We start from the raw sequence: 13,600 nt of genomic DNA, 5'->3' as shown, positions 1-13,600 counted from the left end.
ATTTCATTAAAATTATTTACAAAACAAGTAATGACATACAATGACCAATTTTTTAGTATTTGCATGTGATAAAATATAGTGTAAAGTATATCCTAAAAATAAGGTATAGATTTTTTTAAATAAATTTTTTACAATTTGAAACAAACAATCTTAATTTTGTTGTAAGTTTAAATTAAAATTAAAGTGCATTAACAGCACAAAGTTGAGATGTAAAAAGTAAAAGAGTATTGGTTTTTACCTGCTTTGATCTTTTAATTAAATACCAATCATGTTTAAGAAAAACAAATAGAATTTAATTAAATACTTAATGGTATATTTATATTGATAAAAAAGTTTTAAATTGATAAATATGAAAAACGAAGACACTTCATTTTTTTTAAATGATAGCATCTATGAAGAGTCACCAGATACTGGTGGTTTAGAGGATTGTGAATATGTTGAGGATGACCACCTTTGTTATTTCAAAATACTTAAATTATTAGGAACCGGTTCAAGTTCAAAAGTAGTGCTAGGGGTAAATACCCTTAACAATGAACATGTAGCTATAAAAATCATAAAACGAAAACATGAACAAGAATTTAAAAAACATGACTTTAGAATATTTCGCGAAGTCATAATGTCTTCTATGATAAATCATCCATATGTTGTTAGGCTTAAAAATTTTATGTTTAGTACATCTTATTATTTTCTTATCTTTGAATACATTAATGGTAAACAGTTATACGACGTGATTGTAGATGAAGGATATTTGGATGAAAAAGTTGCTCGTCGTTACTTTAGACAAATTCTGTCTGCAATAGATTACATTCATAAAAACAGTATAGTACATAGAGACCTTAAAATAGAAAACATTCTTTTAGATGAAAATGATAACATAAAAATTATTGACTTTGGTCTATCAAATTTCTACGATAGTAAAATGTTATTAAACACTTTTTGTGGTTCTTTATATTTCGCAGCACCTGAACTTCTTCAAGGTAAAAGGTATTGTGGACCTGAAATCGATGTTTGGAGTCTTGGTGTTATATTATTCGTTTTGTTAAACGGGTCTGTACCTTTTGATGATAAAGATGTAGGACATTTACAGGATAAAATAAAAGATGGAAAATTTAAATTTGAAATAAATATTTCAGAAAATGCAAAAAAGTTAATAAAAAATATGCTTCAATCTGATCCATTGCAAAGAATAAATTTACAACAAATTATTGATAATAAATGGATCAATGATGGATTTGACATTCCTATACATAACTATTTATTAGAAAGATATCCCCTTAAAAATATTAACAAGTCACATTTAAAAGCACTTGCATCAATATCGAAATTTCAATTTAAAAACCTTGAAAGAGAAATATTGAAATATCATAATATTTGCATAAATGAAGAAAATCTTACAGAACTAAATTATTGGATTAAAAGACCAGTTATTTGTTTGTATTATATGTTATTAGAAATATTCGAAGATGATTCGTCGAATGAAAGTTTGACTGATTTACTTTTAGAACTTGAGGAAGAAAATATTTCTAATGAAATTTCATTTTCTGACGAAAAAGATAAATTTTTGTATAAATTACATAAATTTGTAAATTATGTTATTCTAAAAGATGTTGGTTCTCCTTGTTCTAAATTTTACAAAAAAACGGTATTTAAAAATGCTAATATTGTAGAACAAAAAGCAGGAACTTATCCTTTAATTAAAAATACATACATACAAGGATTCTTTAAAGGAATAAAGATTAGAAATATAGGAACAAAAAATGCACTTAAAAAGATAATACTCGATATTTTAAATGAGAATAGCTTTAAATTTAAAACAAATAAGAAATATTACATGTGTGATGTTCAATATAATACTAATAGTTATGTATCCTTTAAAATAAGTATGTATTTTAATGTAATATTAAGCGAATTTTATATTAACATTACATATATTGATGGTAAAAAAGAAGAGTATAATAATATTTATTCATTGATTTACAATTCTTTAAAAGAACAAAGGGTCTTATAAATGTTAATTTATTTATATTTTGTTGATCTACAAACAAATTACTGATTTAATCTAATTTTGTTAAATTAATATAATATGCTATTTAATATGATTTATTCTTTAGAATTATTATAAAATGGATATCTTACATCAAAACTTTGTACACTACCACTTTGATCATCATGACCAAAACATTCTTCGTGATTTTCTTGGGGTTTGTGTTCATTATATTCTTCGTGCGTTTTACTATTTGTATTATGCTGAAATGAAGAATTATCCTCTACTTTCTGTATATCATCTTCGCGTATAATATTTTTACAAATATCTCTAACACTTTTATAATTTAATTTTTCTGTTATTTTCTTAAAACTTAGATGAACACCAGTGGAATGACTTGATTTAGTAAATTTATAAAAAATAGATGATTTAGATTTGCATTCTTTGAATAAATTAAGCTTTTCTTTGTATGAATATTTGCTATAGGAAGAAACCTCCGGTTCATAAATAATTTTTTTACCATCTATTTTTGCTAGAAAAAAATAAGCATTAAGACAGCTTTTTAAGTGTAAATTTACAATATCATTATAAACTATATTCTTGAATATTAAATATCTTTTTAACTCCGAATTAAATTTAAATTTCATTTGTTTTATATAAGGAGTATCAATATTTTCTATTTCTTGTTCTATTTTTAATTTAGATTCATTTGGGTCTACTTCAGTTTCTGAAATAATTTTATTTTTTCTAGATTGTTTTAAGAAATTATATTTTAAAATATCAGCTTCTTTATAAAAATACAAATATTCATCATAAAATATAATTTTATGTGTTTGTGTCAATATCTTATTTATTGGAACAAGTTTGATTTCGTGTAAGTATTTTTTTACTTCTAGAATACAATTTTCCTGAATCTGTACCTTCTCCTTTTCCCTTACACATAATTTATTCTCATGGCCTACAATTCTCAAATTTTTTTCGAAATCAAAATAAATCCTTCTTCGTTCATTATACTTGTAAATATCATATAATTCTAATTTTATATTGTCTAGTTTATTAAATAAATAATTTAGTACATGTTGCTTGTTTTTTTTCATAATATTTTTTGCAACTTTTGTGGTCTTCCTTATTTGTTTATTTTTTATAGAAAAAATATTTAAAAATTTTTATTTTATTTTTTACCCCCAAAAATAAAAAAATTGAAGCACTTAAATCTTTTTATGTGTCAAAAAGATGCATAGGAGATTATTACTACGTCTGGTTTGCGAGGTATAAAATATGCGATGGAACGAAAACATTGGAAAAAACACCAAATAAATTTTTTATTTTATTTTTTTACCCCTAAAAAATAAAAAAGATTGAAGCACTTGAATATTGTAATCTTTTTAAAAGGTACACTAGAGATACATATGTCTGTTGTTGGTAAATAAGATATACAATGCATATGTCCTTTTGTGGGAATATAAGATATACAATGTATATGTCTGTTGTTGTTAAATAAGATATAAAACGTGATAGACATTAGAAAAAATATTTTTTTATTTTTTTACCCCACCTTTTTTATTCTAAAAAAATATAAAATAAATTTAAACCATTCTAAACACTTTTAAGTTTATAATTATATTAAAATTATTTAATTTATTCATGGTATGTTTTCCAATTGTTTGTAAACCATTTCTTAAATTTTTCATCAATATCTTTATTTACTTCATTTTCAAAAAAATCACCAGTTAGTGATATATCTGTTACTTCAACAGTTTTTTCAAATAAATAACAGCATCTAGATCCCAAAAAGTTTTTAAATTGTGATTCTGTCTCGGTTTTTATAAAGTTGTTTATTTCTAGTTCTTTTAAAATTGTATTATTCTGTAAAGATTTATATAAGTTAATAATATTTAGAGCATGCGAAATTTTATTACTCTCAATAAATGCTGATAAACTCGACATTAAAGTAGTTTTAACTTCATTAATATAACTAATATATGTATCTTTCATATCTTTATTTTTTAATTTATTTTTTTTATTTAGTATTATATATGCATCACTCCAAATATAACTCATGTTAAGTAATTGATTATTTTTTATATCTAACTTTTTAAACATGTCTAAAATTTCTTCATAGAATAAAAAATATTTAAGTAAAAATAGATAAATAAGATCTATATCATAATTATCAGAGAATACTAGGAGATATTTCTTTGATACATAAAGTGCTAGTACAAGATTATGGTTGTTTTTTGAAGCAATAAGATTTGCAAGTACAAGTTTTACATCGTACAAAGATAAAAAACTATTTGCATCGTTAAGCATCGATTTACAAAATTCTTGATTATAGCCATTTTTTATAAAATTTACGATGTTATTTATTTTGCATTCTGGATGTACAGATATTCCTGTTAAATTTATGATGTATTCAATGTCTTTGTAACTTTTTACTCGTTCTAAAAGGGTGTTTACATTATCAAATTCTTTTATATGTATTTTATAATATTGATAATTTATTGTGTCTCGTTCTTTAAGCCGTATTTTGTTATCTACACAATACTGATAGATGTCATAGTCATCTAATTTATCTAAGAGTTTTTCAATATCAATATCTATTATATTTTTAATTAATAATTCTTTTAAACATAAAAAATATAAATAGTCCTTAATTTTAATGGTATTTAGGTGCGATATAGCAAATTCTATACAGAAGTTATGTTTAATGAGATATAATATCAGGTCTAGTTCTATTTTATTGGTTTTTAAAAAATTACTAGAATTTATTTGATCGTTAGTTAATATAAATACAATAAGTGAATAGCTAGAATTTACTATTTCTAAATCTTTAACAATACTCTTCAATGTTGAATGATCATCACTAAAAATTTTTGCTAAAAACATAGCCTTGAGTTTGGAAATTTGAATTTCTGATTTATTCATAAAATTAAACATAGAAGGGAAAAAATTATGTTTTTTTAAAAAAATAAACAAGTGTATTAAAAAGAACAATCTTTGTTAACAATAACATATTTAAATTGTACAGGTGTATTAAAAAAAGCAATCTTAGTTTTAAATTAAAGATTTAGTTTTTTTAAAAAAACAAACGTTGAACTAAAAGGAACAATCTTTATCAATAACAACATATTTAAATTATACAAGTGAACTAAAAGAAACAATTTTTATCAATAACAACATATTTAAATTGCACAAGTATATTAAAAAAGCAATCTTAGTTTTAAATTAAAGATTTATTAAAGCATTCTTTCTACTAGTTCTCCAATAAGATCAAAATGATTTCCTAGATTTCCTCCTTCAGTAAAACCTTTACTTTTTTTACCTTTATATCCACCCTGTGGATTTTTAAGTCTAAAAGGAATGAGAGTGTTAGCACACACTTTAAAATATTCCGTACGAAAATAAATATTAGAAACAATCTCTTCAATACATTTAAGTTCTCCATTAAAAGCATCTTCAATATTTTCATTAGTTAATTTTCTGTGTCCGCCCTTTAATTTTATGGCTCCGTGCTTGTACACCATTTTTCTTAGCAGTTCATAAGAAATGGTCCCATATGCCACATAATCTTTAGCAAATTGTAACATCCTCTTCATACTTTTATTATTTTTAACTAAAACAGCTGAATTGGTTCTTTTAAGCCTTAGAAGTTTTAAAATAGATCTTTGCCTTGGTGGTGCACCAATGCTTGACTTAATTTTCACAACCACAAGAAAATTAGGCTCTTTAGGAACATATAGCATGTTTTTAGATTTGTATTCTTCTTTAAGATTTTCTAAATCCTTAACACTGTTATAATACTTTTGTAAAAGTTTTTTTGTAGTTTCCAGTGCATATTCCTTGTTCTTAACAACCCTTTGTTCGTATTCAAGCTTCTTAGCTTCAATTATTACAGCACGTTTCTGCTGATATTCTTGCATAATTTTGGCGGAATTTGGAATTACAGCGTCAGACATTTGGGGGTAAAAAATAATAAAAATTTTAATAAAAAATTACTTATACATTTTAAAAAAGAATTTGAAATAATTTAAGTTTTTGCTCTGCTACCAAGACTTAGAAAATTATGTCTTCTACTAATTGATAATGTTTGAAAGTAAAAACACGTTAAATAGTAAGTTATTATAAAAATATTCATTTTTAATTTCAGGTCATCTTAAAATACCAAAAAATTATGTACAATTTTACTATAAATGCATTATTTATTTAATGTTTCTTTATGTATTAAATGATCAACAGTAATAAGTTTATCCATAAGATTATCTACATTCTTAATCATCTTTTTATTTTCAAATGTTACTGTTTTCTCTCTTTGATTAATTTTACATTTACTCTGTTGTGTATTAACCATAAATGATATTTTATTAATAAGATCTTCTTCATTCATCTCCATTAAATCGGTAAAAGTACTAATATTAATAATAGAATAAAACTTTTCAATAATCTTGAAATTATGATAATTAATTGCATCATGTATTTTTAACATAAATATTTCTATATTTAAAAAATTAGTTAATATTTGTTTTAAATCTTCAATAATATCTTTTTTAATGAGTAAATTATCAAGAAATTGATCTAAAATTATTCTCATATTTTTGTCATTATATTTATCATTTAATAATATTCTCATTGTATCATAATCCTTTTCTTCTGCAATAATACAGAAAAATGATGCTAGTACTGCATATTCTTTCTTTTCATAATATTTATTTAAATTTAGATAAGTCTTAGATGCCTCTAAAAAATTACCCTGTCCGAGTAATAAACGTATCTTGTAAGTATAAAAATTTAACCTCTCTTCAATTGCATTATTTTCTTCAAAATATCTTTGTCTTATTCTTTTAAGAATTATATTGGCTTTAATCCAGTCCTGAACTTCTAAACACAACCTTAATTGTTCAAGCTGATATCTAATAATTGTAGTATCATCTATAAGAGTAAATGTCTCTACAGGTACATCTAAAATAAAACTAAGTGCTTCCTCAGGAGAAGAAGCCCTTGACATTAAATATAAAGTATATTCAACCCTTTCTCTTTCTAAATATATTTTACCTTCAATAACTTCAGAAAGTAGCATTTTAATAAATTTATTATCATCTTTTTTACTTGTAAATATTTCATTAACAAGCCACCTTATAGATTCGGGTAACTGTCCTCTTCTAACAGCAAGGATTTTTATAAGTGAAATGATTTCTTGGTCAGTGTTACATGTCTGTAACATTTCCATAAAAATAGACTTAAGAGCATTTAAATCCCCTTCTTTTCTCGCAAGTCTTTCTTTTTCGTATAAACTTTCATTCATGCTAGGGCAAAAAATTTAAATAAATTTAAAAACAAACAAACAAATTATAAAATTTAAAATATCAAAAATATGTTTATTCATCAATTAACACTATAATTCGAGGATAGTCATCCTTTTCACTCTCTGTAGCTACATCTACTACAACCAATTTTCTGTTTTTAACAAAATCGACCAGTTCACTAACTTTCTTGTTCAAATTTTCATCGTATTTATTATCTACATTCCAATATAATAGTTTATTATCAATAGTCAACATACTAATTTCCGTCTTAAATTGTATCTCAAATGCTTTTTTAATATTTTTTAGTAGTGTATTTTTATATTCTAATCTGTTCCACATATTAAAATAGTACTTTTTATTGTCTGAAATATAATAATATTTTTCCGCTTCAATTGGGTCTGATGTTGCAAAAAAAGGCAAGGCTAAGTTTAAAAATGAATTTTTATATTTAGAATTGTTATATTTCAAATATAGCTTGATCAACTCAATAATAGATAACCCAGATACTACAGCCGTAGTGGTAGCTATGGCCGGTATTATACGCCCTGCTATACCTTTTGTAGCGAGTTTATCAATATTTTTTATTTTATAATTTTGCGCCCTTAAATTTGCACAGGCGTAAATAAAATCTACATGATTATTTAGATCATTATCTTTTTCAAACTCTTGTGATTGTAAATTTTCTTTATTGATTTTTACGTTTTTATCTCGAACAGTAGAAATATTATCAATATTTTCTAATTCATTATTAATAAAACTTTTAACATATTCATTATCTAAATTGTCTCCTTGTATATTAAAAATATTTTTGTAAATATTGGCTGTACTTCTAATAAATGTTAGATGTAAATCATTCTCTATATCAAAATTAATAGAAACGGGTGCTCTTTTCGGTGGCATCCAAAAAGGTTGTCCTTCTTTAGTAAGAGAATCAGGTGGAAAAGTTTTTAAAAGTTCTTGAATTGACGTGTGGAAATATTTTATAAAAATTCTAAGACCCAGTCTTATACAGTCATCTTTTGTCTGTGGAGAAAGATTATTTAGTTCTATCAGATCATTATCTTCTTCTTCACTACTAAATTCTTTAAGTTTTAAAATTTGGTCATTAAATTTTAATCTAAATTCACTTAACGCCCATTCAATTGTGTGTTCGATGGCATGAGGAAAATTCTTTATTGTACACAAAGGAATAGATTTCTCAGGAGGATCCCTACTAGAACCATACGATTCTGAATAAAATGGAATTATTACCTGTACATTGCCCTTTGTTCCAGATGTACCAGCATCAACAAGTGGTTTTCTATGTAAAACACACCTTTCATCAATGTACATTCTTGCTTCAACATTATCTAGTGCATTTGCTACTACGTCTAGATTTTTAAAAAAAACATCAGAAAAGATTTCTTCCGTTTCTTCTCCCACTTTTAAATTGAAATATCGAATATTATCGTTTTTTATAAAATCTTCATTTAAATCTTTAACTTTCGATACAGCAACTTCTGCTTTCATTTTTCCTACATCTTCTTTAGTAAATAAAAACTGCCTGTTTAAGTTACTTTGTTCAATAGAATCCATATCAGTAATATTAATTGTACCTTGTGAGGCCAATCCACACATAATAATATTTTTTAAATGCTCACAACCTATTGCTCCTGCACCAACAAGAAATAATTTCATATTAAAAAGTTTGTGTAAATTTTCTTCACCAAAAATTTTATACATAGAATTATATCTTCCATAATTTTTTTTAGTTAAATTGAAATCTGTAACTAATTCAAGTGCATCATAGTACATGAATTGTACTAAAGGTGTAAATTTACAACTAATTGCTTTCAAGGCTTCTTGTGTCACAAACCCCCCTACAATAGAACACATGGGCATAAATAGTGTATCACACTGTCTTCCAAATATTTTAATACAAAGCTCTTGACTGTTATATTTTTTTATATAAAAAGATTGAAATTGATCTTCGTTGGGCAAACAATGATACTTTTCAAAATATTCACCAAGGGCTATAAAGCATTTATGGCTTATTTTATTTTGTAAATCAGATTCAAAATTATAACTTAAAATATTAGGACTGTCAATAAGATCTTCTAACATTTTAAAATTAAATAGCTTTGGTCTCTTTACCTGTTCAAAATCCCCTCCATATATTTCTACAAAATTAAATGGCATTTCTTTTATATTAGAAAATTCACTATCTAAAATAGAAGACCCATCAATTTTTGTTAGTTGTATTTGATACTTATTTAAACTTTGAATTTTAAAAAGTACCCCTTCGTACGTAGAATGTCTATTTTCGTCATTTTTCATATTTTGTATAATTTTTATAATATCTCCATCTTCTAGATTATGTCTCTGTTCATCCACAACAGTTAATATTCCAGTGTCAGAAATATCATTAATCATTCCTATGACAGGTGCTTCACCATTTGTGTCTAAACAGATAAAATCTGTGCCAAAATCACAAAATATTTGTGAAAAAACTCCTCTACTTTGACATCCAATATATCTACAATTATCTCTTCTAGCTTGTTTATTAATTTTTATCATATTTTGCACGTGTTCATTGCAAGAAATAATAAGATCAAATCCTACAAAACTAGTAATTTCATCTAAAACTTGTACTAGAACATAATCATTTAATGTTTTAAATCTTTCCAACAGTGTAAAATCTCTACGTTTTCCAATATCCTTCTTCGACAGATAAAATCCTGTAGAAAAATCTTCTTCTTTTATTTCTAATGCATCATGAATGTAAATTTGAGATACACCAGTAAGACATAAATTTTTTACAACCTCTTGACCTAGTCCATCTAAACCAATAACCAATATTCTACTTTTCATCATTTTTTCCATAGCATCTTTTCCTATGACATACAATTGTCTTGAGTATAACGATTCATCAATTTGTGTATTCATAAAAAGGGTTAAAAAAAATATTTTATAACTTTATGCATAAATAATTTTTTAAATAAATTTATTTATTTTTAACAAACAAATAAAATTTAAAAGGCAGAAAAAATTTAAAACTTTACGATTAATGTAATGTAATTTTGTTCTGGATAATTTTTTTTTAGTAAGAAAAGTACGCTTAAAATACCACAATCCATATGATGTTTAAAATATTACAGTCAATATGATTCGTAAACTAAATTTGTTTAAATTTATGTAATAAGGCAGTTTTTACTTTTTATAAATCTACAACCTTGTTTCATTTCTACATACAGTTTTCTTATATAGTCTAAGTTAATAAAATTTATTTTCAAGCATTTAACAAAATGATTATAAATATATTTATGTTATTTTTGAAGAGTATTTGCTTTTTTAAAAAATCTATTTTTTATAGTAAAAACCAAATAGTTTAAGATTTGTATTTTGTGTATGCAAAAAAAATCACAGGAGTACAAAAATGCAATTTTAACATTAAATGTTTATTGTAAAATATACTTTTTTTAATTGCAACTTTAACATAAATGTTTATTGTAAAATATACTTTTTTAATTGCAAATTTAAATGTGTTTAAGAAATAAAGCAAAAAATAAAATGAAAAAAATTAAGAAATTATTTACTTAATATTAGTAAATAAATCATTATCTAGGATTCTTTTAAGCATTAATCTTACTAAATATCTATTAATATACTTTTTTGTTTTATGTCTTATGTTGGTTTTACTTTTAACTCCTTGCCAGTTACCTTCTATTTGTTTGTATGACAATTATTGCTTGTGTTCGCAAACTCAATGGAATGGTTAACCGTTTTATGTTCTGTAAACAAATTTGACAGCTTTTTATATGATGAAAAAAGTTATTATATATTATCGAGTCTTTCTAGGCATAATTAATCAATAATTCTTCTATTGTTTGCGCCTTTCTATTTTCTACAGACACCATAATAATTCGTCTATTAAAAATTCTTTCTACCATTCTGAAAACCCAGACACCTTCTACCCGGTGTCCTTTATGACATTTAACCTTGCCAAAAAAATATCTGTCCCACCAACTTTACCATCTAGATTCTATCATATTCATTTTTTTAATTTTATGTCTGATAGGTTTTTGTCCTACCTCTAGAAATTCACTTATTGCCTTTTGCTTAACATTGACAGACCACAGTTAAAAATAAAAAATATTTTCTTGACTTATAATTTTTTATAGAAAAAGGAGCATCTTTTAACAAAACCATTTTTTTCTACAAAATTTCCAAGTACATCTGTAAGCATAATATTTAATATTCGCTGCTTAATGAATTACATCTCATGCACTTTCAAAACAAATTCTTAATTATTTTATTACATATTAAAAATATTTTTTCTTCTTTGCATAGCATTTTTGGGGTTATTTTTTAAAATAATAATTTTTATAGCCTTTCTGGCCACAAGAACAAAAAAATTTTTAAATCAAATATTTATTTGCTCTTTAAAATATTAGGCTAAATCACTTATCTATTAAAAAGATATAAAGATTTTCAAATTTTGATAAATTAAATTTATGAAAGTATATTTTAAATTTAAAAAAATTGATTTTATTTTTCCATATTTCCCTATTATTTATCATTAACACAAATATTTTGTTATACTTCAAGCTAAATAATTAGTCTAAATACTGTTTATGCAGTTATCTTAATTACATTTTTATTAAATTTTTATTGATATTTACTATAATAGCTCTATTGTACCAAATTTGTGTTTAATAGTTGTTAATTACATACACTATGTAACAACATATAAGTGCTTTGTTTTATAAAAATACATACTACAAAATAAACTTTTATTTTGTAACAAATAATCTCAATTTATAAAATTTACTTTACATGACATTGTTTATGTTTCATTTTATCTAATACGAATGTTATATAAAAATTTGTAAATAACGTTCTTTTAGACTTATATTACTTTTAATAATTTTAAAAATTTTTGGCCTTCAAAATGATGTGGAACTTTATTAAAATTTTAATATTTTTGAAAATAGTATTAGCAGATTCGGAGGAACATAGTAGTGAATTATTACTTGATAGACCTTTTTGTAATCCCCATGATAGTTGTTCTAAAAAAAATAAACAAGAAAATACATCACTTGGCTGTGGAAGTCATACTAAAAGCGAAATTTATATGATTACTGACACTTCAGAAGGTTTAGAACAGACTTTCAGAAAAATACCAGAGTTTTTAATTCAAAAAGAAGTTAAAAATATTTTTAAAAATGAGAAGGAACTTATGGAAACACAGCCGCTTTTTGAAAAAGTAGAGACTTATCAGAGTAAAGAAAAAATGAATGAAACAGATCTTAGCGGTTTATATACATTTAAAAAGCAAAATCCGCCATTTAGTGAACACTTTTCCTGTGTTATTAATAGCGAAAGTGAAGAAGATGAAAGAATAAGTTTTGAACAACGGCGAATTTACTTAGGCGATAACTGCGATGTGATTTTAATTTGTGTGTATTTTATTTTAGGAATAATTATTGCAGTTAAAATGGTTTGTGTTTTTGGACCGGCAATTTTTGCATTTTTTACAAGGATGCTTGCTATTTTTAAAACTAGAACTATTTTAAATCAGTAGATTAGCTTTTTGGGTTGGATTGAAAATAAATCAATTGGAATTTTAACAAATTTAATTCTATTTTTGTTTTGCAAAGTAGTTTTTTAGCAAAATTTTACTTTTTATAAAAATTTTAAAATTTACAGACTATTAAGCTAAAATAAGAAACTAATAGTTTGTAAAACTTAAAGATTATTTGTTTTTTGAGTTTAAATTGTGTAATATCGCTTTTATTGTTAAGACTTTTAAATTTTTAGTTTTTAACATCAAAAGTAAAATAAAAAGCATGCAAATGACATATAATTTTAAAAAACCTTATTTTTCTGCAAATAGATTGATAATGTAAAAACTATTATTTTTCCTAAAATAATTAACGAATAATCTTTATGATAAATAATTTTTGGAAATAAATAGTTAATATTGTAATGTATTCTAAAGAGAAGTTAAGAAAATAAAATTTATAAGTTTAGCAATTAAACATCTTAGCTTTTACAATATCTTTACTTCGTGACGTCCCAAAACCATTACTTTTTAATAATAATAATAATAATAATTTAATTGTTTATTTATTAATTCTTTTCGGAGAAACTATTACACTTCCTGATTCCACCACCACAAACTTTCAGAACATTTAACATCATTGAAAGCTTTCTTTTCTCAGCATATTCTTTTATACCTTTGTAATTTTTTTTTTTTCATTAGCTTCATCATTCTTGTATTGAAAACTCCTCTTTCCTTAATATCAACATCGCGTATTATCAACGCAGCATACCA

General features: G+C 24.2%; 7 protein-coding genes across 7 annotated transcripts; 2 read left to right on the top strand and 5 right to left on the bottom strand.

Moving 5' to 3' along the window:
• Positions 1 to 349: 349 nt before the first annotated feature.
• AAJ76_300013251 (serine threonine protein kinase) lies at positions 350 to 2,008 on the top strand (the record flags this gene model as incomplete). Its single annotated transcript, XM_024475041.1, has 1 exon — positions 350 to 2,008. One exon carries the CDS (start codon positions 350 to 352, stop codon positions 2,006 to 2,008), a length of 1,659 nt encoding a protein of 552 aa, XP_024332131.1.
• Positions 2,009 to 2,100: 92 nt separating this feature from the next.
• On the bottom strand, positions 2,101 to 3,081 carry AAJ76_300010520 (hypothetical protein; the record flags this gene model as incomplete). Its single annotated transcript, XM_024475025.1, has 1 exon — positions 2,101 to 3,081. The coding sequence occupies one exon, from the start codon at positions 3,079 to 3,081 to the stop codon at positions 2,101 to 2,103; it is 981 nt and encodes a 326-aa protein (XP_024332130.1).
• A 541-nt stretch (positions 3,082 to 3,622) lies between these two features.
• AAJ76_30008680 (ribosomal protein l30 l7e) lies at positions 3,623 to 4,921 on the bottom strand (the record flags this gene model as incomplete). Its single annotated transcript, XM_024475118.1, has 1 exon — positions 3,623 to 4,921. One exon carries the CDS (start codon positions 4,919 to 4,921, stop codon positions 3,623 to 3,625), a length of 1,299 nt encoding a protein of 432 aa, XP_024332129.1.
• A 299-nt stretch (positions 4,922 to 5,220) lies between these two features.
• Positions 5,221 to 5,940, bottom strand: AAJ76_30007661 (60s ribosomal protein l7; the record flags this gene model as incomplete). Its single annotated transcript, XM_024475112.1, has 1 exon — positions 5,221 to 5,940. The coding sequence occupies one exon, from the start codon at positions 5,938 to 5,940 to the stop codon at positions 5,221 to 5,223; it is 720 nt and encodes a 239-aa protein (XP_024332128.1).
• Positions 5,941 to 6,179: 239 nt separating this feature from the next.
• AAJ76_30006318 (26s proteasome regulatory complex component) lies at positions 6,180 to 7,283 on the bottom strand (the record flags this gene model as incomplete). The annotated part of the gene is made up of 1 exon (XM_024475102.1): positions 6,180 to 7,283. The coding sequence occupies one exon, from the start codon at positions 7,281 to 7,283 to the stop codon at positions 6,180 to 6,182; it is 1,104 nt and encodes a 367-aa protein (XP_024332127.1).
• Positions 7,284 to 7,356: 73 nt separating this feature from the next.
• Positions 7,357 to 10,209, bottom strand: AAJ76_30003392 (ubiquitin-activating enzyme e1; the record flags this gene model as incomplete). Its single annotated transcript, XM_024475081.1, has 1 exon — positions 7,357 to 10,209. The coding sequence occupies one exon, from the start codon at positions 10,207 to 10,209 to the stop codon at positions 7,357 to 7,359; it is 2,853 nt and encodes a 950-aa protein (XP_024332126.1).
• Positions 10,210 to 12,214: 2,005 nt separating this feature from the next.
• On the top strand, positions 12,215 to 12,847 carry AAJ76_30001386 (hypothetical protein; the record flags this gene model as incomplete). Its single annotated transcript, XM_024475051.1, has 1 exon — positions 12,215 to 12,847. One exon carries the CDS (start codon positions 12,215 to 12,217, stop codon positions 12,845 to 12,847), a length of 633 nt encoding a protein of 210 aa, XP_024332125.1.
• Positions 12,848 to 13,600: the final 753 nt, after the last annotated feature.

This window comes from Vairimorpha ceranae (genome assembly GCF_000988165.1).
Source record: "Vairimorpha ceranae strain PA08 1199 chromosome Unknown NODE_3, whole genome shotgun sequence".
Classification (NCBI taxonomy): Eukaryota; Fungi; Microsporidia; family Nosematidae; genus Vairimorpha; species Vairimorpha ceranae.
This window is presented reverse-complemented; position numbering and strand designations above follow the sequence as displayed.